This window comes from Tenrec ecaudatus, chromosome 3 (genome assembly GCF_050624435.1).
Source record: "Tenrec ecaudatus isolate mTenEca1 chromosome 3, mTenEca1.hap1, whole genome shotgun sequence".
In the NCBI taxonomy this organism is placed as follows: domain Eukaryota; kingdom Metazoa; phylum Chordata; class Mammalia; order Afrosoricida; family Tenrecidae; genus Tenrec; species Tenrec ecaudatus.
Genome location: NC_134532.1, coordinates 9,193,331 through 9,216,977, shown reverse-complemented (window position 1 = coordinate 9,216,977; position 23,647 = coordinate 9,193,331). Strand labels below are relative to the sequence as shown.

General features: G+C 37.3%; 1 protein-coding gene across 3 annotated transcripts in view; it reads left to right on the top strand.

Annotated features, from left to right (window-relative positions):
• FSTL5 (follistatin like 5) overlaps nt 1-23,647 on the top strand; it is an 812,142-nt gene that overhangs the window by 626,476 nt on the left and 162,019 nt on the right. For all 3 annotated transcript variants that reach the window (XM_075544741.1, XM_075544740.1, XM_075544739.1), the window contains exon 9: nt 3,604-3,738. In XM_075544741.1, the coding sequence (XP_075400856.1) occupies nt 3,604-3,738 (135 nt within the window). The remainder of the gene's footprint in view (nt 1-3,603; nt 3,739-23,647) is intronic.

Genomic DNA, 23,647 nt, shown 5'->3' with positions numbered 1-23,647 from the left:
AGTTTTGTAAAACTCAATAAAATACACAGTGCAAAAGCAGCCTTACCAATAAAGTTATATATATAAATATGAGTATCATATATATAGATATAAAACACTGTCATTGAGTTCATTCTGACTCATAGAAAATATTTGTGATATATGTATGATGTGTATATGTGATATATATGTCTGTGTGCCTGTGATGTATATCTGTGTAATATATATACATATATATCTGTGATAATATATTTTTGTATTATACATATTTGCATGTTTACAATTTTTGGAGTAATCCAAATAAAAATTTCTACTTGAGATATAGTTTTAATGGGCCTAATATTCCATACTCTTTAACTTTAAAGATATTCTTCATAGCATACTAACGTGAATGAATATATTTTTGTTCATTATTATTTCTTTCAGCTTAGACTTCTTTTACTGTTCCACATTAATTTTCATATATTTAATCAATATTTGTTTTTTAAGTTTATTTTTGTGCTCTAATTTAAAGGCGACATGTTCATGAAGTATGCTTCAACTTTACAAATTTAATACTATACATTGTTATATTTTTATAAGTATGCCCCCAAATTTACAAGTTTATGTGAATGGTTTCATTTTGGGGTCTATTATTTGAAAAGAGTATTGATCTCATTAGCAGAAACGACACTGTAGAACATCTACGTAACTTCTAATTCTGTCATTTCTTCCTCAAGTTAGCCACATTATATGAGCATATCATATTTTTGTTTTCTGAAATATGTAGGAAAGCACATTTAGGAAGATTGATCTATTCTCTACTGTACATGCAACAGGTAGAAACTGTTCTAAAATAGCTGCTTTCATTTTTATAAGAAGAAGAAAATTGGCAAATATAAAGGCAATATGAAAGCATAAGGATAACCTAAGATAAATCGGAATGCATATGAGCAGGACATTTGGTAATTTATATAGATTATTACCAGACACTATGTTTATTTTCCATAGCTGGTGAAATAATTTATGCTTAGCAACTAACAAAAAGGTGTCCACGTTGTAGCTACCCACTGACTTTCTGAAAGGCCTATTAGAAAAAGGCCAAGTAAGCAATATATAGCTCACTTCTACTCTGTAGCACCTGGGGTCCTTCTGTGTTTGAATGTATTCTATAGCAGTTTTAGTTTGTGTGTGTGTGTGTGTGTGTGTTCAAGTAGTTAATCATTTATCATATGTTTAGTTAGCATTTCTGTGTAAAGCCCAAGCCTGGCCTTAACTGAGTAACTATGATAATTGATGAGAACACTTAGGCATAACATATGAATAAATATCAGCCAGAACTTGGGTAGGAATACAAACGGACTACCATCAAATGGATTCTGCCTACTGGCAACACTAGAGGAGAGAGTAGAGCAGCTCTTACGGGTTTCAGAGACTGTATATCTTTACAGGAATAGAAAGCATTGTCTTTCTCTTGCAAAACCTGGGTAGGCACTAATAATTTATTAGTGGAAGATGAAGATAATTAATTTAAAATGGTAATTGGCAAAATATTGGTAACAGGTAATAGGAGAGCTAGCTAATTATGCCTTAGTAAAATAATAAATATTTTAAAGATGAGGAAAATATTTAACTCAGGGGTTTAGGAAGTAGTGTACTTGGTAGAAACTGTTGGGTGATACCAGAGAGGGGGAAAAGATGAAAGAGTGGTAAAAATCAACAAAGTAGAAAAAATGATTTTCCTGGGGGGGGGGGAAGTAGAAAGAAAACCATATGGAGAGAAACTTTTAGAATTACCTTTTTAAAATTACTTTTTTATCATTTATTTTTCATACATTATTTAAAGTGCAAAGTCATGTAGAGCTTGTAAGTTAATACTGTGGTGGGAGAAATGAATAAAAGAGAAAGATTTTAAATAGAAATGAAGGAAGACATGAATATCATATGGTTGTTAAGGCAAGTGGGAGAAATAATAAAGAATGTTGATATTCTGCCAATTGAAAATTGAATTTGTACATCTGTAAATTCGTCGTGCTATATCTATTGACTTACAGACAGGTCATCTAAGGATAGGGATATGCATATTCAGTTCTGTATGAACATTAGTCAGGCAAGCACGGCACCATGATAAATAGACACTGAAGATGGTAATTTGGGCAAGAGAGTAAAAACCCTTTAGGAATGTTAGTTTGAGGACAGAAGGAGGAGAAGACAAGGAGGTATGTTGGCTAGGAGAACATACACAAATCTTGGGGAGAGATCATTTGAAGAAGGGATACATCTATTTAATGTTTCAAGATAAAGAATGCATGGTTTTAAGTCTTAGACCCTGAAAGAAAATCTATGCCTCTTGGAGAAAGCACAATTTTATTAAAATGAGACTGGTGCTAGGTTAAACACACTCCTTATTGTGCATCTTTTAAAGCTAGTAACTTCAAATTATGGCCCACAGATCAAATATGACATGCTGACTTTTTTCTCAATAAAGTATTTGAAAAGTCCCACCTACTCTCTTATTGAATGTCTATGATTGTTTTCACACAGCCTCAATAGTGCTTAGCACCACTGTCTTACAAAGCCTGAAATAGGTACTACTCAACCTTTTATAGGCTAAAGCTTGTCAACTCGAATTTTATTATAATGATTCTTCACAAAAGATTGAATGGAAGGGGTAGGAAGTAAGCAATTAAAATTTGAGAAAGGGACTAAAATGGCTTGAATGAATACTTCTACACCACAAACATCAACTACCTCTTCATGTATCACCCACATGCACTTGAGGACAACTGACTCTTCAGGATGACTTACAAGGCCCACCCTAATCCACTCTGTTGTGGGTTTAATAAATCGCTCATAGTTGTTTTTTTATCATTATCTTTCTAATATCAGACAAAACAATCCTGTTAGCCCCTACCTGCCACTAATTACCATTTTATTTTGCTACACATGGCATCATTTTTATTGGATTCCCAGAATTCCCAACTAGATAACGGAAGTGCACCTTGTTCATTTTCTAATATAAAAAAACATTATGATTGTAGACCTTGTGATAAAGAAATGAACACTTTATGTAATTAGTTCTGGTTTCCACATGTCCAGAACTCCCAATTAAATAGCTACATAAGATCAAACCACTCATTTCCTCTCTTAATAATTCTAGTAATGAACTTGAAGAAAGGCCATACTATTATTTCTGCATTGTGTAGCTCATTAGATTTCTTTTTTATTTGATTTCTTGAGGAAAATATATTTTCATATATATTCTCCCTATAAATGAACCATGCTGGCATTATTTTTACTTCTTTTATGTAAATTTACAACCATGAAATCTGAGTAATGTGTATATGGGTGTACAGATATATAAAGTATCTAGTTTTCATTACTACATGCTTCATATAAAAGATGAGAAATAGGAAATGGATTTAAAGTCTAAGCATGTGCATTTGAAATGCAATGTTGGGGCTCTCTCTGATTGAGTGACAGCAGCACAGCTTATGAAACACACAATACTTTGGAATAACTTGGGGTGTCTCCAAAGCATGGGGGGTAGGAAGGACAAGCTAAGGAAACTGTGTGTGCACTCAGGAAGTACTGTACCCAAACTGAAATTGTAGATTACAAGTTGGATTTGCCTTCTTTTTTCAGCAAATGGCAGTGAGGTCCACATAAGCAATGTGCGTTACGAAGACACGGGAGCATATACTTGTATTGCGAAGAATGCAGCGGGAGTGGATGAAGACATTTCTTCTCTTTTTGTGGAGGATTCGGCGAGAAAGACCCGTATGTATTAAACACACTCACACACACTCAGACACACTCACACACACATTCAGACATGCTCACACACACACTCACACACACACACTCACACACACACACACACACACACACACACACTTTTTCACTCAAAAATAAACCTTCATGAAACTCCCAGTGCATCTAAGGTGATCAGAAAAGGGGGACTTTTCATGGTTTTTAAAGCTGATTTAAGACTGAGAAGCATTCTTTGTGACATTTTGAATACAGTACTAGAATTTGTTTCCTCCTGCAAGCGGTATGGAGGGTATATTGCATTTTCAATCAGGTCTTTGCATCTGCACATATAAGAATACGATTTCCTTTCCATTTTTTCTGGGGATTCAAGGCACAGTATATTTGTATATAAATGATTTTCATTTCATGGCTAAACATTAAAATACTTCTTTTCTGTTGTTGTCATTGGAGTCCGTGGCCCCATAGCTGTACCGCTGAGGTTCTCTGTCACAGGGCCTATGAGTACTCACACCATCGTATTTTCACTGCCTTTGGCACCAACCCCCTTCTATCCATTGCTCTTGGTAAGCTTGAGAAATCCATTGTCATTATTTTACTTGTCCCTGATTCTCTCCTAAAGGCATAACAAAAACGCACCCTTCTCATTAGTTACTAATTGACTACGTGGTGGAAAGGATATGGTTGCAGTGGAAATGCTAAAGGCAAAATTTTAGTTACTGTTGAATTTCTTAGACTTTGAAGAACCATTAGAATAGCAGTTCTGAACCTGTGGGTCGCAACCCCTTTGGGGGTCGAATGACCCTTTCATAGGAGTCACCTAAGACCACCGGAAAACACATAAATATTTCACAATATATAATTACATAAATATTTCACAATAGATAATTACATATTGTTTTGTGGTTAATAACTATGTTTTAATTATGTTTAATTATGTTCAATTTGTAACAATGAAAATACATCCTGCATATCAGATATTTATGTTATGATTCATAACAGTAGCAAAATTACAGTTATGAAGCAGCAATGGAGATCATTTTTTGGTTGGGGGTCACCATAGCATGTGGAACTGTATGGAAGGGTTGCGGCATCAGGAAGGTTGAGAACCGCTGCTTTAGAGGGTTTATCAAGTGAGCTCTTGGAAGGCAGAACCACATAGATCTTCTTTCCTGTGGGCCACATAAGCCATCGGACTACTTGTTTGAGATTGAATCCGACTGTACCTCCAACTACTCTTCACCTTGAACCGTGGCCTCCGTTTTATTGTTATGCCTGTTTATCCCACCAATTCAATTCATCTCAACTTATTTTAGAGACCCTGTTATTTAGAGAGATACTAGTTAGTTTGACCCTCCTATTTCTCTCGACCCAGTTTTGGTTTTAATTTATCATGTCAAGCAAAATTTTTAATGTTGTCTCAGGAGGTATATTACTCTGTCAATCAATAGGTACAAGTGGATCCTATGTGAAAAGGAAATCTCATCTCTGTCTAAAATATTACTATATTGATCTTGCTGAATAATCATCATTATAAACATAAACTTGATGCATAATCGTCATTATAAACATACTCTTTATAATACTCTTTGAAACTGATTGTGGTAGCAATTGTATAATATTGCTTAATGTAATTGAACTATGAAATGATACGATATCTATAGTAGTTCTCAACAAAATGGTTTTGGTTAAAAAAATTCTAAAGGTAGAAAAAGAAAAACAAGTCATACTTTTTAAATCATTTTATTGGGGTTTGTACAACTCTTATCATAAACCATATCTACATCCATTGTGTCAAGCACATTTGTACATTTGTTGTCCTCGTCATTCTCAAAACGTTTGTTTTCTACTTGAGCACTTTGTGTCATCTCCTCATTTTTTCCCCTCACTCCCATTTTCCCCTCCTTCATGAACCCTTGGTCATTTATAAATTATTATTTTATCATATCTTGAACTGCCCGATGTTTCCCAAAATTAACAAATGTCCACCAACATTTCTTTCTTTAATTTACTTACTTCTATAATTACCAATTTTCAATCTACATTCTGTTTAAAATAAATTTTGCATTACAAATATTATTAATATATTCGTTCAGCCTCTACAAGGACTTTGTAAAGCAGACTTTAATTGAAATATTACTCTCATTTCCTTTTAATTTCATTACAAAATTTTCAATATGTTTTCCATAGTGCCATATTAAATCACCTAAAAATAGTTTCATTGAAATCAAAGCATAACTACCTAGCTTTATGTAAATTTCAATAGATATAATTCATATGTATAGTCTTTTATATAACTTTTCATTTAATTAAGTGAAATTTCTGATATCATGATTTTACTATAATTTATTGCATTTGCATTAGACTCCTATAGGTCAAAATATATATACACACAGTATAGACTATTAAATATGCAGAATGCTATTAAATTTGTATTAACGTTTTTATACCAATCAGGTTTATACCGTCTTGTAATGCTATTATAGGTTTACTATTTCTTTAGTAATAGATCTTACAAAATGATCTTTTAGAGAAATTACTAAAATAAAATATTTGGGGAGATTTTTTCTAAATCTGGAAATGTTAGCATACATCACATTGTGTGACGTGATTAAGGCACAAAGTTTAAAATTGAAACAAATCCCATGTTTACCCCTAAGTCTCAGACTTTTAGTTGTTATTCTCTTTCACAGTGCTTCTTGAGAATAAAAATTTTGCTTACTATAAATGCCCTCTTCATACAATGTTAAATTCTTGCTCCATGCATTTGTTGCTTTGGTAAATGAGAAAAGAGCAGATTGTTGTTGATGAAAGTGCCCTCCCTTTTTTTAGAACTCTGTGTATATAATTAAGTCAGTCCTTGAATGCAGTGGTTAAAATGCTTGTTTAGTAATGAAAACTTTGGTGGTTCGAACCTGTCATTAGCTCCACAGAAGAAAGCTGTGACAGATGGCCTCCACAACAATTCCATAGCTTTGGAAACATTATAAGCCTGTTCTTCTAGGTCAAAGAAAGTGGCTAGGAGTTGGAATAAACGTGACAGTCGTAGATTTGATACATAATTACTATTAGAACAATCCTACGTAGGTAAACTAACAGGTGAATTACTAGAAGTATAAGACCTTCATAAACCTCTATTTTAAGAAATATTCTTGATTCTGTTCTATTGATAGCATGAACACAAATATTAATGATAAAAGGCAACATTTTATCTTGGGAGATAGATAAATATCATATACAAAAATGCTTAGTCACATACTAAGTGACTATTATTTACACACATTAAATATTGACTTGTCTGAGTTCATGAAAAATATCAGAGATCTGTTTGCTTTTTAGTTTTAATAGGGTATGGCAAATCAAAAAAGTAAGTTGGTATACTAGAAGATTATGTTTGGGTTTAAGATGTGGTTTGTGATCAGGGTTCTACTAGATTATTACATAATTCTGTGATTTGGGGCCATTATATGAGCACACTGAACTTTACTTTCTTGATCTGTAATTGAGTGAGCAAGAACTTACTCCTTAATGAGATAGCTATGCACATAATAAATACATGAGCTATTATACCGCTAGATATAAAATAATTCTTCCTTTGTCCCTCATGTATTGTCTATAAATAATTTCTTATTTCCTGTTAGAAGCAAGTAAAGTTAAAAACATATAATTTGAAAAGAGTCTGAAGCACCCAATAATTTACAGAATTAAGATCTAGTAACTGACAGAACTAAGAGAGCTCCCGAAATAATTAATTAATACCAATACATAAACCACAAGTCATTCCATCAATTCTGAATTCTGATGAACCCATGTGTTTAGTTTTTGCTAAAGGCGATACTCAGACCTTTTTTTCCTGCACACCTCTGGTTAGACTTGGTCCTCTGGCCTTTCAGTTCACAGCTAGGTTTAATTCCTGTGTACTAACCAGAGACTTCATAGACAAATACAGATACACATAAATTTAGGTTTCTGGGTATCTGCCGTCTTACTGGAATCAACTCAATGACATTGATTTTAGTTTGGGTTGTCCAAGTATGAAATACCATCAATTCTATTTAATATTAAAAGTAATAATTGACAGTTGATTCAAACATATATTTTCCTAAATACAGATATTGAGGCATTTAAATAAAGTCCATTCCTTCTTCCCTCCCCCGACTCTTGTCTTTTTTATCAGAGTCAAAGCAAAAGATAGTTTGGATTTTTTTTACTTCTTTAGTTCCTTGTCTTTCTGTGTTGCTTGTTTTCTTTTCATTTCTTTTGAAAGACACTGGGAAAGGAGGTTTCCAATCCTTTTTAGGCAGGAATAAAAAGGAGGACGATTTAGAACTTTGGGGCTAAATGACACAACTCAGATTCACTATGCTTAGCTACAGCTTCAAAGTAATCATGCAGCTATTTTCTACATAATAGAGCACTCACTCATAGGAATATCAATCACATTTTTCTTACACTACATTTTCAAGATATGATACGATTGAGAGCCCTGATTCACACAAACATCATATGATGGAGTAGTTTATACGTTGCTGGTATTCTCATTTTCGAGTGGGAATTCTTGAGTTACAATGTCTGATTTTGCCAACAAGCCTCACTGAGAGTTGCTTCGTGTGAAAAATTGTACTAGAAAATGAGGGAAAATAGCAACTTCAAAATAATATACTCCACTATTACATTAAGGACTTAGTTAGACAGCTAAGATTTAATGGAGTGATATATAGGATGGATTTAAATGCAAAAAAATGGGCCACAAGGGACGATATGTTGCCTGTAACAGAGAAAAGGAGAAGCTGATATGAATTATAGGATGGAGGGATAGGTAGATGGTTGTATGCTATTTATTTCAAAAATGTTTTCACCTACCATAAGGGTGTGAAATATTTCCATTTCCATTGGAAGTCAATTTCCATCTGTGTAATAATGATTCATAGTCAAAATTAAGCAAGTAAAAGACAATATATAGGTGTAGCTTTTGACTTATCAATGGCTTTAAACACCAGGTACAAGTATTAACACACCTTTCAAAGATTCAATAAATATTCATCTAGCTTAAGGAAAATATTTAAATATATGCTTAAAATATATTGAAATTGAGTATACCTTTTTCTTTTTAGTATTATTGCAAGTGCATCACTATGCAGCACAAAAATATTGTCCAATACTTACTTTATAATTAATATCAGTATTGGATGGATATTGTGAATTTAAAATATATGTAATACCTTAATATCAGTATTTTAAATTGGCTAAACTTTAGAACAGGATTACTGAATAAATCAATTCTTTTTATAATGTATACCATTGATTTTTGTGAAAAATATAAGTAGTATAGTCTGCAATGCAAGGATTAGAAAATCGGTACAACATAGCTATTGTCATTATTGTAGGTGCCCTCGGGACATTTTGTGTTCATAGTGACCCTATGTAAACAATATAAACAAGATTCAAGTAAAAACAACAGTCTTCAAATTAAATTTTACACTCAATAATTTTAAGATAGGTGGAATAATTAGTAATAGGAAAAATCCATAATCAAATATAAGATGCAGCTATTATAACCCAATAGGATTGTAATCCGTACTGTTTTTGCTCAAGTCCTGGACACCAAGAGACTATGTGGTATATAATACAAGCGCACACACATGCACGTACACACACACACACAAGTGCAATCAAAATTGTAATATACAGTATGTTGAGAAATAGATAAACATCGAGGTATTTTTGGTTAATGAAGGTTTCTATGATAGTTTGACAATAATTTTTTCTTATTCTCATATAAATATAAATGAAATTAATATGTTAAATTAAAATTTTCATTTCTCATTATTCAATCGAGATGCAATAAAAAATACATTTTAAAACTGAGTGAACAATACATATTCTTTTGTGAAAAGTCCAAAAGTCTGTTTAATATTTGTCACAGACATATACATATTAATAATCTAATTATGAAACAGAATGAATTTTGGATAATCATATTCATGTTGAGGGTAGCCAGTCTTGATAAGCATTTACTATTTTATGAGGTTTCATTATTTATCATAAGCTCTAATATCCATGCTCCTTAATTTGGCCAATGACATTGTCTCATATTGTGAAGTACTATGTTCTGTAAAATTGTTTCATCTGTTGATTAAGAGCAAGCTAAAATGATCTGCTTTCTGATTTATACAACTTAAGACCATATATCTTTAAATGCTGTGCTTCTCTGTGTCATTCCAATGATCTTTTTTATATGGGGTATTTGTACAACATCAGTGGTTTTTTACCTAACACGATGTTATGGGATCTGCATGATCTGAATGTGTCAGAAAGGACAAATTGATAGGTATTTTGGAGCAGCAAGGTCCCCAAGTAATGCTGAAGGTGGGCTTTGGGGCCAGGGCGTGGTGTCCCAACAGACTGGACTGGAAAATACTCCTAAAAGCTAACAAACAATCCTTGGACTATCTACAAGCTTTCCTTTCTTGTGTTTTGTTTTGTTCTTTGTCAGCGGGTTGTTGTTGTTTTGTTGTATATTGTTGCTTGGTTGTGCTCTGTCTTGTTTTTGTGCATGTTACTATCTCCACAGGTCTGTCTGAATAAGACAGGCCGGATGAATGATCTGGAGGAAAAACAATGGGACCCACAGTCCCCATGGCGGGGGGATGGGGGGGCATGGGATAGGGGGAGGTGGAGGGAAAAGGAAGTGGTGTTAACAAACCCAGGCACAAGGGAACACCAAGTGATCCAAATTGGTTGTGAGGTTGGTGGGGGAAGCCTAGTAAGGCATGATCCAGGGTAATGTAACCAAGATGAATTGCTGAAACCCAGGTGGGGACTGAGCATGATAGTGGAACAGGAAGAAAGTCAAGGGAAATAGAGGAAAGAGCTGAGAGGCAAAGAGCATTTATAGAAGTCTAGATAAAGACATGTACATATGCAAATATATCTATGTACATATATGTACATATGCATATATGTACATATGCAAATATATTTATATATAAGGAGAACTAGATCTATGTGCCTATATTTATAGGTTTAGTTTTAAGGTAGCAAAAGGACATTGGGCTCCGCTCAAGTACTCCCACAATGCAAGAATACTTTCTTCTATTAAATTGGCATTCTATTATGCTCACCTTCCCAACACAACCGCTGAAGACAAAGCAGGGGAATAAGCAAATGTGGTGAAGAAAGCTGATGGTGCCCAGATATCAAAAGATACAGCATCTGGGGTCTTAAAAGCTTGAGGGTAAACAAGCGGCCATCTAGCTCAGAAGCAACATAGCCCACATGGAAGAACACACCAGCCTGTGTGATCACGAGGTTCCAAAGGGATCAGTTATAAGGCATCAAAGAATAAAAAATCATTTCATTGGGTACACACCTCCATGATAGGATCGCTGAAGACAAATGGGTGCATAAGCAAATGTGGTGAAGAAAGCTGATGGTGCCCGAATATCAAAAGTTATAGCATTTGGGGTCTTAAAGGCTTGAAGGTAAACAAGCGGCCATCTAGCTCAGAAAAAACAAAGCCCACATGGAGGAAGCACACCAGCCTGTGCGATCATGAGGTGTTGAAGGGATCAGGTATAAGGCATCATCAGAACAAAAAGAGTTACCATCGTGAATGAGGGGGCCGGTGCAGAGTGGAGACCCAAAGCCTATTTGTCGGCCGCTGAAGATCCCCTTGCAGAGGGGTCTAGGGGAGGAGACAAGCCAGTCAAGGTGCATTGTAGCACAGATGAAGAATACAACTTTCCTCTAGTTCCTAAATGCTTCCTTCCCCGCACTATCATGATCCCAATTATACCTTGCAAATCTGGCTAGACCAGGGGATATACACTAATAAAGATAGGAACTAGAAACGTAGGGAATCCAGGACCAGTGGTTGAGTGGCGATACTGGGAGGGTAGAGGGAGAGTGGGTTGGAAAGAGGGAACCGATTACAATGATCTGCTGCGTATGACCTCCTCCCTGGGGGATGGATGGCAGAGAGGTGGGTGAATGGAGACATTGGACAGGGCAAGATGTGACAAAATAATAATTTATAATTATCAAGGGCTCATGAGGGAGGGGGAGTGGGAGGGAGGGGTAAAAATGGGGACCTGATGCCGGGGGCTTAAGTGGAGAGCAGATGTTTTGTGAATGATGAGGGCAATGAATGTACAAATGTGCTTTACACAATTGATGTGTGTATGGATTGTGATAAGAGTTGTATGAGCCCCTAATAAAACGATTAAAAAACAAAGAAAATGATGATGGCAACACATGTACAATTGTGCTTGACACAGTAGGTGGATGTATAGATTGTGTTGAGTTGTATGAACCCCTAATAAAATCATTTATAGACTGGGTGCCTGGATGTGGGGATGGCTGCTTGAGAGGGAGCAACGTAACAAACGACAGCTTGTGTCAAGTATCCCTCGGTCCTCAAGGTGACGTCTTGGTAACACTCCACATAGGTCTTTTGCATGGTGTTTACTCCCTGTAGCAGGGCATTGGACTCCCAAGAAGATGGTGTCGATGGAACACAACATGAGGATGGGGGGAGGCTCATCCATGAGCCGCGTAAGATGCAGATGGCACCACCCTGCCTTGCTGATGGCAAAGAGAGCTTGAAACATTTACTGATGAAGATCAAAACATGGATACCACTCCAACATTCCAATCAATCAATAAACCAACCAACCCACCCACCCTCACAATTAGGACCTGGAGCAACATCATGATCGAAGGAGCAAAGTTGGAAACTGGTCAAGGAGTTCCGTGTACGTGGCTCCACAGTTGGCGTCCACAGCAGTCGGGAATCCAGAGTTCTGCAGTGATGTCAGGCTAGAATGCAGCGACGTCATCCGAAGGCAACACCAGAAAGTGGGAGAGCATGAGGACTGTTAAGTAGGAAGCAGACTTTTTGCACTTTGTGCTGTTTAATTTTTTTTAAAAAGCGAAAAACCCACTTTTTGCCTGTCATCATATTTGGAGTAAGTGGGTGGCACAGATGCTCCAGCGCTGGACTAGTCGCTGAGACGTTAGCGTTCAAATCCACCCAGGGGTGCCTCAGAAGAAAGACCTGGCACTTATAGCACCTTACATCACCTATAGAACCCTGTGCAACTTTGTTACACACGGGCACCGCAAGTTGAACTCACCCGAGGCCAGCTGACACCCCCCAAGATCCTTTATTCCATGAAAAGCAGGTAACCACCCCCGAACCTATCCTCCCCCCCAGCCAGGCGTGATGTATGCAGTCAGTATCACTGACTCGTGTGTGTGCAAAAAAGAAATATGTGGGCAAAAAAAGAATTATTTATAATAAAAAGAAAAAAAAAGAAATCATTCATCTCTAATGCTTGCATCACAAAATAAGACCTAACAGTTTCTTATTTTGATTTATTATCTAAATTTTCTTTGCCTTGTGTTATACATGGTAATGCAATATTCCTATATCATCTTACGGTGCACTCTACCATGTTGCCTAATTTATGATAAGTGATAATAACATTTTATCAGTTACATTAGCTATGCAAGCTAAAAAATCTGATATTCAGTAAGCATGCTGATTAAATACACTACAAAACATTTTAAAGTCTCTCTATATATTATTAAGTATATATATTATATTTTATGAATATGTATATTTAAAATACATTTTATAATTTATTTATTTCTGTTTATACACACAGCAGAATATACTATGCCAAATAAACAATTTCAACATGCATAATTTAGTGACATTGATTATATATTTTAGTTGTGAAAATATTAATATTCTCTTTCACCTATTCTAAGTCTTTCCTTCGCATTAACATAAACTCACTGCTCTCAGATTAATATCTAATTTTCTGAGTTGGAGTTGTCCATTTTTATCTAAATAGATTGTTGTTAAAAGAACACAATGTGATAAGCAGATATCTTTAATTTTTAAGTTAAACTATTTTCTGATTTTAAGAAGATTTCAATTGATATTTTAAAATAAAAGTTTAAAATTTATATGAAGGCAATTGTTCTGGGCCTCATTCAATTTTAATGTCTCCCAGGAAGTCTAAATTCCAAAGAATTTAAAATTATATTCTGTATTTCTGTCTCTTAATCAGGACTTTTCTATCGAATCTATGACCTAACTGTTCATTAATATGTTTTCTTGATATTGTCCCCTATTTCTGACCTTAGTAGTATATCTTTTACAAAATTACTGTGTACTTACTGGTATGGTCATAAGGAAGTATGAATTATCTCATTCCATGATACATTAAATCAGTCAGATAATACAAGTCTGCAAAATGTTCCTTTCAAATATCCAAAGCAATGAGAAGCTGACAAGAGATTTCTTATGAAACCTTTTTTAAAGCCTTAATTTATGTCATACATTTTTACCAATCGTGTCTAGAGACCCTGGGTTATGCATCTTTGTGCCCTGTTGTCCTCTCTTTGCCTTGATAGATGAGAAGAATGGATAATGGCATGAATATTCCTAGAGTGAGTCAGACAATGTTATTATTAATGTTTATTTTTGAGAAAATTATATCAAAGCCACTTTTGACCACCCCCCTAAGTGAAAAGAAGGGGATCTCAAATCCATAGCTGTCTAAAGTTAATTCCTTATTAGTCAGATGCCAGACATAACTCCATCCTTCATCTTTCTTTATCTTTTTCTGACACCAGCCATCACTCTTGAAGTACAGTCCTTCTCTGCTGGTTTGATAATCCACTGTAGTGGCCCCACAGAACTCCTGAACAATACTCACAAAAGGGGTTTATGAGGAACGTTAACAGGTTACCACAGGTCAGGATCAGAAAGCATTGGAAGGCTAAGATATCTCTGTCTACAGCAGTGGTTCTCAACCTTCCTCGATACAGTTCCTCATGTTGTGGTCACTCCCAACCATACATTATTTTCATTGCTACTCCTTAACTGTAATGTTGCTACTGGTATGAATTGCAATGTAAATATCTGGTATGCAGGATGTATTTTCATTGTTGATAATTGAACTGAGTTAACCATGATTTAAGCATATTGATTAATCACAAAACAATATGTAATTATATATTGTGAAATATTTATGTGTTTTCTGATGGTCTAAGGCGACCCCTGTGAAAGGGTCATTCGAAGTCAAAAACCACATGTTGAGAACCGTGGGTCTACAGCAATACATCTTCAGAGTCATGGCAGCAGGCACATCTCTTAATTTATGTAATGCTGAGTCAGAAATGATAGTGCCCAAACGATGGTGCTCTGATCAGCTACAGGCAAAAGTGAAATCTTCTATGAAAATTATAAACTAATAAGATTAATTTCCCGAAACACTTCTTGGAAGAATTGTCACAAGAGAAGATGCATGGCTGTGCTGGTATAATCCTGAAGACAAATCACATGCAAATAAAATCTACCAAGGGTTCAAAGTGTTGCAGTGAAATTGAAAGCAGACTTTGCTAGAGCAGAGGTCACGGTAACTGCCTGAGGACTCTTCATGATATTTTGTGCATAGACCTTCTGGAGAACAGAAGAGTGATAACCTAAGCTTATTATGAGAGTGTTTTGATAACAAGAACCCAAGCTTTAGCAGAAAAACACCAAGGGAAGCTCACTTGGTCCCACTTCTCCAAGGCAATACTCTCGCTCACTCATTCCTCTCATCAAATGACCAATTGTATGAGAGTTTGTATGAGAAGTCATCAGCATGGGTGAGAAATGCTTCTTAAAAAATGAACATTTCTATGTGTGTGATTAAAATGTAAATGATCCACAATGGCTACAAAGTTTATCTATTTTTATACTTGTGATAACTTTTGTGCTATATGTGATATGAAGTAGCTAGGTTAAAGGACTTGCATATTATAATTGTATTAAGTGTAATTTCCTTGATTAATATAGACATTTTACACCCACAATAAACAGGGTATAAATGTTCTTATTTCCCATTCTTCATAATCAATTTGTTATCAATCTTCAGAATGATAAATCATACTACATCTTTATTTTTAAACTTGTATTTCCTTAATTACAAGCTATATTCAGAATAGAGCAGACATTTTAATCTCTATGTCTCATGACTATTTAGTCAATTCTGACTCACAGTGATTTATAGAACAGATTAGAACTGCCCCTGTAAGTTACATGACTTTAACTCTTTTTTTTCCTTTAAACATTTTATTGGGGGCTCATACAACTCTTATCACAAATCATACATGCATCCATTGTCTCAAGCACATTTGTACAGATGTTGCCATCATCAATTTTAAAGCATTTTCTTTCTACTTGAGCCCTTGGTATCAGCTCCTAATTTTTACCCTCCCTCTCCCTCCCTCACGAACCCTTCATAATTTACAAATTATTATTATTTTTCATGTCTAGCACTGTCTGATGTCTCCCCCCATCCCCTTGTCTGTTATCCATCCCTCTGGGAGGGGGTTATAGGTAGGTCATTGTGATAGGTTCCCCCATTGTCCCCCCCACCTTTTCCTTACCCTCCTGGATGGCCGCCCTCAATATTGGTCCCGAGGAGTTTAGATGTCCTGTATCCCCCGTGTTTCCTGCTCTTATCGGTACCCATGTACGTGCTCTGGTCTAGCCAGATTTGTAAGGTAGAATTAGGGTCATGATATTAGGGGAGGTGCTGGGGGGGGGAGGAAGAATTAAGGAACCAGAGTAATGCTGTGTGTTTCCTCGGTGCTACACATCACCCTGACTGGCCTGTCTTCTCCCCACGACCCTTCTGTAAGGGGATGTCCAATTGCTTAAAGATTGCCTTTGGGTGTCCACTCCATACACCCCACACCCCCATTCACATTGTTCTGGGCCTTTCATGCCTGCTACCTAATCTGATCAACACCTCATGATCACACAGACTGGTGTGCTTCAAGCCTTTAAGATCCTAGATGCTATATCTTTTGATATCTGGGCACCATCAACTTTCTTTACCACATTTGCATATGCACCTGCTTTGTCTTCAGTGATCGTGTCGGGAAGGTGAGCATCTCAGAATGCCGGATTATTAGAACAAAATGTTCTTATGTTGAGGGAGTACTCGAGTAGAGGCCCAATGTCCATCTGCTTTCTTAATACTAAACCTATAAAATATATGGACATAGATCTATTTCCCCCTCATCACATATAAATATATTTACATATGTGCATGCCTGTATTTAGATATCTATAAATGCCTTTTGCCTCCAAGTTCTTTCCTCTATTTCCTTTTACTTTACTCTTGTGCCACTAACATATTCAGCCTTCATTTAGGTTTCAGGAATCCTCTTGGTTACATTGCCCTTGATCCAGCCCTGCCAGACTCCTACATCCTCTTCGCCATCAGTTTTCGGTCACTTGATCCCTTTTCCCTGAATTTGTTAACACCCACTTCCTTCCCTTCCCCCCTCCCCAGTACCCCCAGAACTGTCATCCCGTTGTTCTCTCCACCGGCTTGTGTCTCCCACCTATTCCATCCAAATAGACACACAGTGACAATATGCACAAACAAGACCGAACACAACAAAGCAACAATAGAAAATAAAACAATAACTGTAACAATAACCCAAAGGCAATGACAAAAAATAGAAAAGAATAGCCTATAAATAGTTCAAGGTCTATTTGTTGTCCTTTATGAGTGTTTTCCAGTCGAGTCTGATGGGGTGCCACACCCTGGCCCCACAGTCTACTTTTGGTGTTCCCCAGAGACTTCATTGCGTCTCTCCCTTTACTACTCTGTTGTATACCCCAGCATCTCACCTCAGTGTGTAGGTGTCAGGGCCGGCCCAATTCACGCCGTGTGTCTCCAGTGTTGTCCCTGTGGTGCTATGGGTCGGTGAGGAATGTCATGTCTCGAGGTGGGGCCAGCCCTCTGGTCCTCTCTGTGCATTGGATGCTCCAAGCAGAACTATTGTCCTCAGGGCTTCGTGAGCCAGGATGCGCATCGCTCTTTTATCTTATCCCCTCATTGGCTCCTGTGTGCTCTGATCAGACATGTCCCTTTCCTTGAGCTATAGCTTCAGTGCTGTCCTCTGAAGTGAATTCTTCGGGAGGGGTGGGGGGAGCTATCCAGTTCGTAATGGGACCAGACCCTCGGGCCTCTCTATTGATTCCCTACTTCATGCCAGTGTGTGGCGTTCTTGTCTGGGAGCACCGGGTTGAAGTCTGGTCCCTCTTTCCCTGTGGAAATCTAAACAACACCCTCCCCTTGGGTGAGTTAGAGCCATGTTCTGTGTTGCCCAGGCTACCTCTCCACCACCCCCTGGTATGAATCCCACTTGGTCATGATGAATTATTTGTTTTATATACTTTTGTATTCTGTTGGCTAGTATTTTGTTAAGGATTTTTGCATTGATGTTCATTGGGGAAATTGGTCTGTAGTTCTTAATTCTCATGGGATCCTTGCCTGCTTTAGGTATGAGAGTTTACTAGCTTCATGGAAAGAATTTGGGAGTTCGCCATATTTTGCTATGCTCTGGAAGAGTTTGTATAGGATTGGTGTCACTTCTTCCTTGAATGAGTGATAGAATTCTCCTGTAAATCCATCGGATCCAGTTTTTGTTGTTGTTGTTGGTAATCCCTTGATAATCTTGTCTATTTCTTCTGTTGGTATGGGTCTTGACTTCCTTTGGGGATAGTTTAGGGAGGGATCGTGTTTCCAAGAATTTTTCCATGTCTTCCAAGATTTGTAATTCTTTGGAGTACAGTCCTTCATTGTACTGTGTAATTATCCTTTTGATTTCACTAGGGTCCATTGTAATGTCCCCTCTTTCATCCTCATCTTTGCTATTTATATTCGGTCCTTCCTTTCTTTGCTTAAGTTCACCAGAGATTTGTTGATTCCATTTATTCTTCTGAAGAACCAACTTTTAGCATTAATTTTCCCCATAGTTTTATTTTCCCTCTCCTGAATTTCAGCCCTGTTTTATTATTTCCTTTCTTTTGCTATTAGTTCAATTGTCTTGTTGAATCTCCTCTAGTTGCTGTAAATTTTGTGCCGATGTGTCAATCATGTCTCTCTTCCTGTTCTATGTGTGCATGTATTGCTATGAAACGTCCTCTGATAAATGCCTTTGCTGTGTCCCATAAGTTTTGGTACATTGTGTTCCAATTCTCATTGGTTTCTAGAAGTTTCCTAATTTCATCTCTGATTTGAGTCAGTACACACTCCTTTTGCAATGGAGAGTCATTCCAATTGTTTGCTCTGGTTTTCTTCATCTTCCCTTTGTTGATTTCCAGCCTTATGGCACAGTGGTCAGAAAGAGAAGTCTGCATGCTATTAATGTGCTTAAATTTATATAGATTCAACTTATGGCCTAGCATGTAGTCTATCTTCAAATATGTGCCATGTGGACTTGAAAAGCATGTGATTTTTTTTTTTGTATTTGGGTGGAGAGCTCTGTAGATATCTATCTACAATCATCCAGTCATCTAATTGTAGTGTTTAGATCTTTAGCCTCCTTGTTGAGTTTCTTTCCCAGTGATCTGTCATCCTCAGAGAGTGAACTATTGAAGTCACCCACTATGATTGTTGAGGCTGTGATTTTCTTTTCTCATCTATTGTAGCGTTCGATTGACATATTCCCCCGAATGCTTGTTCAGCAAGTAAATGTTTAGAATACTTAGTGGTTCTTGGTGTATGGTTACCTTGAGCATTATATAGTGTCTCTTCTCATCTCTTTTTATGGTTTGCATTTTGAGATCAATTTCATCTGAGAATAATATTGCAACTCCTGTTTTTGAATTGCTATTTTCTTGGCATATTTTTCTCCAGCCTTTGATTCTCAGCCTATTTTTTCCGGTAGTCTTGAGCTGTGTCTCCTGTAAGCAGCAGATCAAGAGGTTGTATTTTCTAAGCCAGTCTTCTAGTCTCTGTCTCTTATGGCCTGAGTTCATTCCATTGATATTCAGGGTTGTTACATCTATCTGAAGACTCTGTGATGTCATTTTATTCTTGTGTGTTTTCTACCTCCATTTCTTTTTTGTGAGTTGTGCATGTGACAGTCTCTTTTTGTATGTGCTTGGTGAGAGTAGTTGTTCTGCCCATACTCGCTTGGCAAGGATCTTTTGTAGTGATGGGCTCCTTTTGATATATCCTTTGAGAGTTTTCTTGTCCAGAAAGACTCTCACTTCTTCATCAACTTTGATAGATAATTGGCTGGATAGAGTATTCTTGGGTTTGTGTTTTTTTCCTGAAATTTTCAGAATATGTTACTCCACTCTCTATTTTTCTTCACAGTGACTGCTGATAGGTCTGAGCATATTCTTATCTTCTTTGCCTTTATATGTGATTGCTTGTTTTTCCCTAGTCCCACTCATAATTTTCTCCTTTTCCTAAAAGTTGGATAGTTTAACAACTATGTCTTAGTGACTTCTTCTTGGGATTCAGTCTCCTGGATGGTTGCCTGGTTTTCATTCATTAAGCTAGGGAAGTTTTCCTCCTAGCCTTCCATCACTATTTTGTATGTTGATTTCCGTAATGTGCATTCCTCTGGTAATCCAACAATTCTGACGTTGTTCCTTCTCATAGCTCTGAACATACCCCTCAGGTTTTCTTCAGCTTCTATGATGGACTTATTAAACTTTTTCTCACATTATTAGCTTCTCCTTGAAAGTCCTTCAGGTCACTGGTGCATTTCTCTGCCTCCTCAATTCACTGGGCGAAGCCCATGAGTTTTCTATTAGTTTTTTTGTTTTTGTTTTTATCTCACCCCTTAGCTCCTGTATTTCCCTTTGGTGCATGGCCTTTATCTCTATCGTTTCATCCTTTTTCTGTAATATTTCTCTCATGTCCTATATGACTTTAAGCAGTATTCTGAAGATTTCTTTCTGTGGGAGGTCACCACCAGTCTTTTATATGACTGCTGTCAGGTCCAGATGGTCCTCTGGCATTGGATTTTGTTTTGCTTACTTGTTAAAGCTGTGGAAGCAACTAGCTGATTTTTTGGTCGATTTATTAGAAATAGGTGTCATTTTTCCAGGTCTCAGAGTCCTGGGCTCTCTCTCTTTTAGAGATTGGTGTTGATATTGCTGTAGGATGCCTATAGTCAACTGCCTTGAGGGGTTGCGTTTCACCTTTTTCTTGCTGGAGTTTCCCTCTCACCTTAACCTATGCTTTGTGCTCCAGCACCCTCAGGTCTCCTTAGGAGCTGTTTCAGCTGTGCAAGCTATAGTCTGATGGAAAGTGCTGACCCATGCACAGGGGAGCATATTGAGGGGTGTGGGTTTGGGATTAGGTGATCTGTTCCTGGATAGGTAGGTGAGTGGGAATGAGAGCCTGTTACTTCTGTTAGCATGCAATCCACTGATTGGAGCACAGATTGTTGGCAGAGGGTGGGGGGCATTTGAGTAGGGAGAAGGGAGAATACAGTATACAAACCGCAAAGGCTTGGGTCCCTATGTTACAACTGAAGAAGTTACTGCCAGACTTGTGTCTGGCACCTGGCAGGCCTGGAGTATCACGGAAGGATGGGAAGGTCTGCATGGGGGGTAGTTTGGGGGGGGGGTGGCTAGCAGGTATGTGGGGAGTGCAGTGATGGGGACGGAACCTCTGGAAGGAGACCTCTGGGTGTGGGGAGGGTCGAGCTGGCAGGTTTGCATGGAGCACCAAGGCAAGACAGAAGCCTCTGTCATATGCCTGGATGCCCTGTGGCACCATGGTGTGAGCCTCTTTGTGGGGAGACTGGCTGGTGGGTGTGTGAGTAACTCCAAGATGGAGAACGAGCCTGGTGGGGTGGGGAAGCATCGAGACGAGGCTGGCACCTGGAGGGGGGGTGGTGGGCGGCTACTGGCTGGTGTGTTTTCTCAGAGTGCTGAGGCAGGTTGAAAGCCTCTGCCATATGCCTGGCTGGCCTGTAACACCGGTCAAGGCAGAGCAGGTACACTGAGTGCCAGAAAAGAGACCCCAGATATTTGTAGGGATTATAGGCAAGGAAGTCAAAGTCGGCTTCTGGTTCAGAGAAGTGCTCTGAGTTGTCTTGGGAATCTACAGACAGACATGATACCCATACTCTATCCCCAAGTCTCCCCACTCGCCAGTCTCCACCGAGCTCTGGGTGTGAGCTACCTATCTGGCCAGCATCTTGGCTAAACTCCCCAACTTTAACTCTTTACAGGTGTAGAAAACTTAGTCTTTCTCCTGCTGAGCTGCTGGTGGTTTTGAACTGCTGGCCTTTCAGCTAGCAGCCCACCATGATCCTGGAATTCACTAGACAATTCTTAAGGATCCAGGGAAACATAATTTAGCAAATTCATCAGTTCAATCCCACAAGCCATTCCACAAGAGATAAATGATGCTTCCTGCTCCATAAAAGATTTGCAGCCTCAGAAACCTATAGGGACCGTTTTACTCTTTTCTGTAGAGATTTTATGACTTGGAAATGACTTGTTCATTGTGGTTACATTATTTTTAACAAAAGAATATTACAGTCTAAATTTGAGGAGAAAGCACAAGTAAACCATATGAATATTCATCTGATTAAAAACTATGGATGTAAATTATATGAACCATCTGCCTAATAGGATACTCTTGCATTGGCCAATTCAAATTTATCTTAAAATCTATACTATTATTGTTTATTTTACCTTTTTTGCTTTCTGAGATTTTCCCCCCCCCATATGAGTCAGTTCTGAAAGCAGTGTTCCCTTTAGAAACATCAGTCCTTTTATGTTTTTTGAATAAGTAATGGGGAATGAACAGTTCTGCCCAAAATGAAGTAAGTTCTAGATATCTTGACCCCAAATTTCCATATTGTGACCACTTATAAAAATAAGTTGTCCTATAATCATCGGTATTGGGTTTCTAACAGCTTGATGGCAACCTATTAACATTATCAATGATTATACTTCAAGCTATTAGAATATATGTAACAGCTTTTAAAATACCAGTTAAACTAAGTTAAATTCATGGTATTTTTAATAAGCAAACTAAAAATCAGTTCAATTATAACTTTAAAAAGACAAAAACTACAACATGATGAAAATAGACAAATATTTCAAATCATCCACAGAATTTGTGTGTGTTTGATTATTTGCTTTAAATAACTAATTTTATTTTAAGTAACTAATGAACTTACTATTATTAGAGCTAAAGTTCTAGCATCAACAGTAATGTGCTTATTATATTGCTAATTCAATTTATTGGTCATGTTGCTCCCTGATTTTAAGTATTTACCTTTCATGAGGCTAAGGACTATTGAGGCATTGTCATTCATTTATTGAAGTACCTATAAATGAGAACAACTTTTTTTTTTTTTTACCATTTTTACAGGAAATTGAAAGCATGGAAAAGTTGCACTAGTGGTTAAAATTGGTTTAAAAACACGGTTGGAAAGGGGGAACCAATTACAAGGATCTACGTATAACCTCTTCCCTGGGGGACGTACAACAGAAAAGTGGGTGAAGGGAGACGTTGGACAGGGCAAGATATGACAAAATAATAATTTATAAATTATCAAGGGTTCATGAGGGAGGGGGAGCAGGGAGGCAGGGGGTAAATGAGCAGCTGATGCCAGGTGCTTAAGTGGAGAGCAAATGTTTTGAGAATGATGAGGGCAATGAATGTACAAACGTTCTCTACACAATTGATGTGTGTATGGATTGTGACAAGAGTTGTGTGAGCCCCTAATAAAACGATTAGAAAAAAAGGAAGAAAAAGAACACACCACTTAATATTACAAATTAGCATTATGAATCTTGAGTTACTGACCAAATGATTTCACCACTTACTATCTTCTTTACTTGCAACCTCATTGCTTGATTCTTGATGCATAAGTGAAAGAAAAAAATATCCTCGAAACAGGAAAATAAATGACCCGCCTTGTTTCCTTCTAATCGTACCATCCCTTCCTTTCCTCTCCCATCCCCTCCTTCACACAAGACAAAAAGTTTCTATGTCACTAGGAGGGGCAATGCCAGCAAGTGTCCGCAATAAATAATGAATAAAACAAATGCCAGACAGCGGTGATG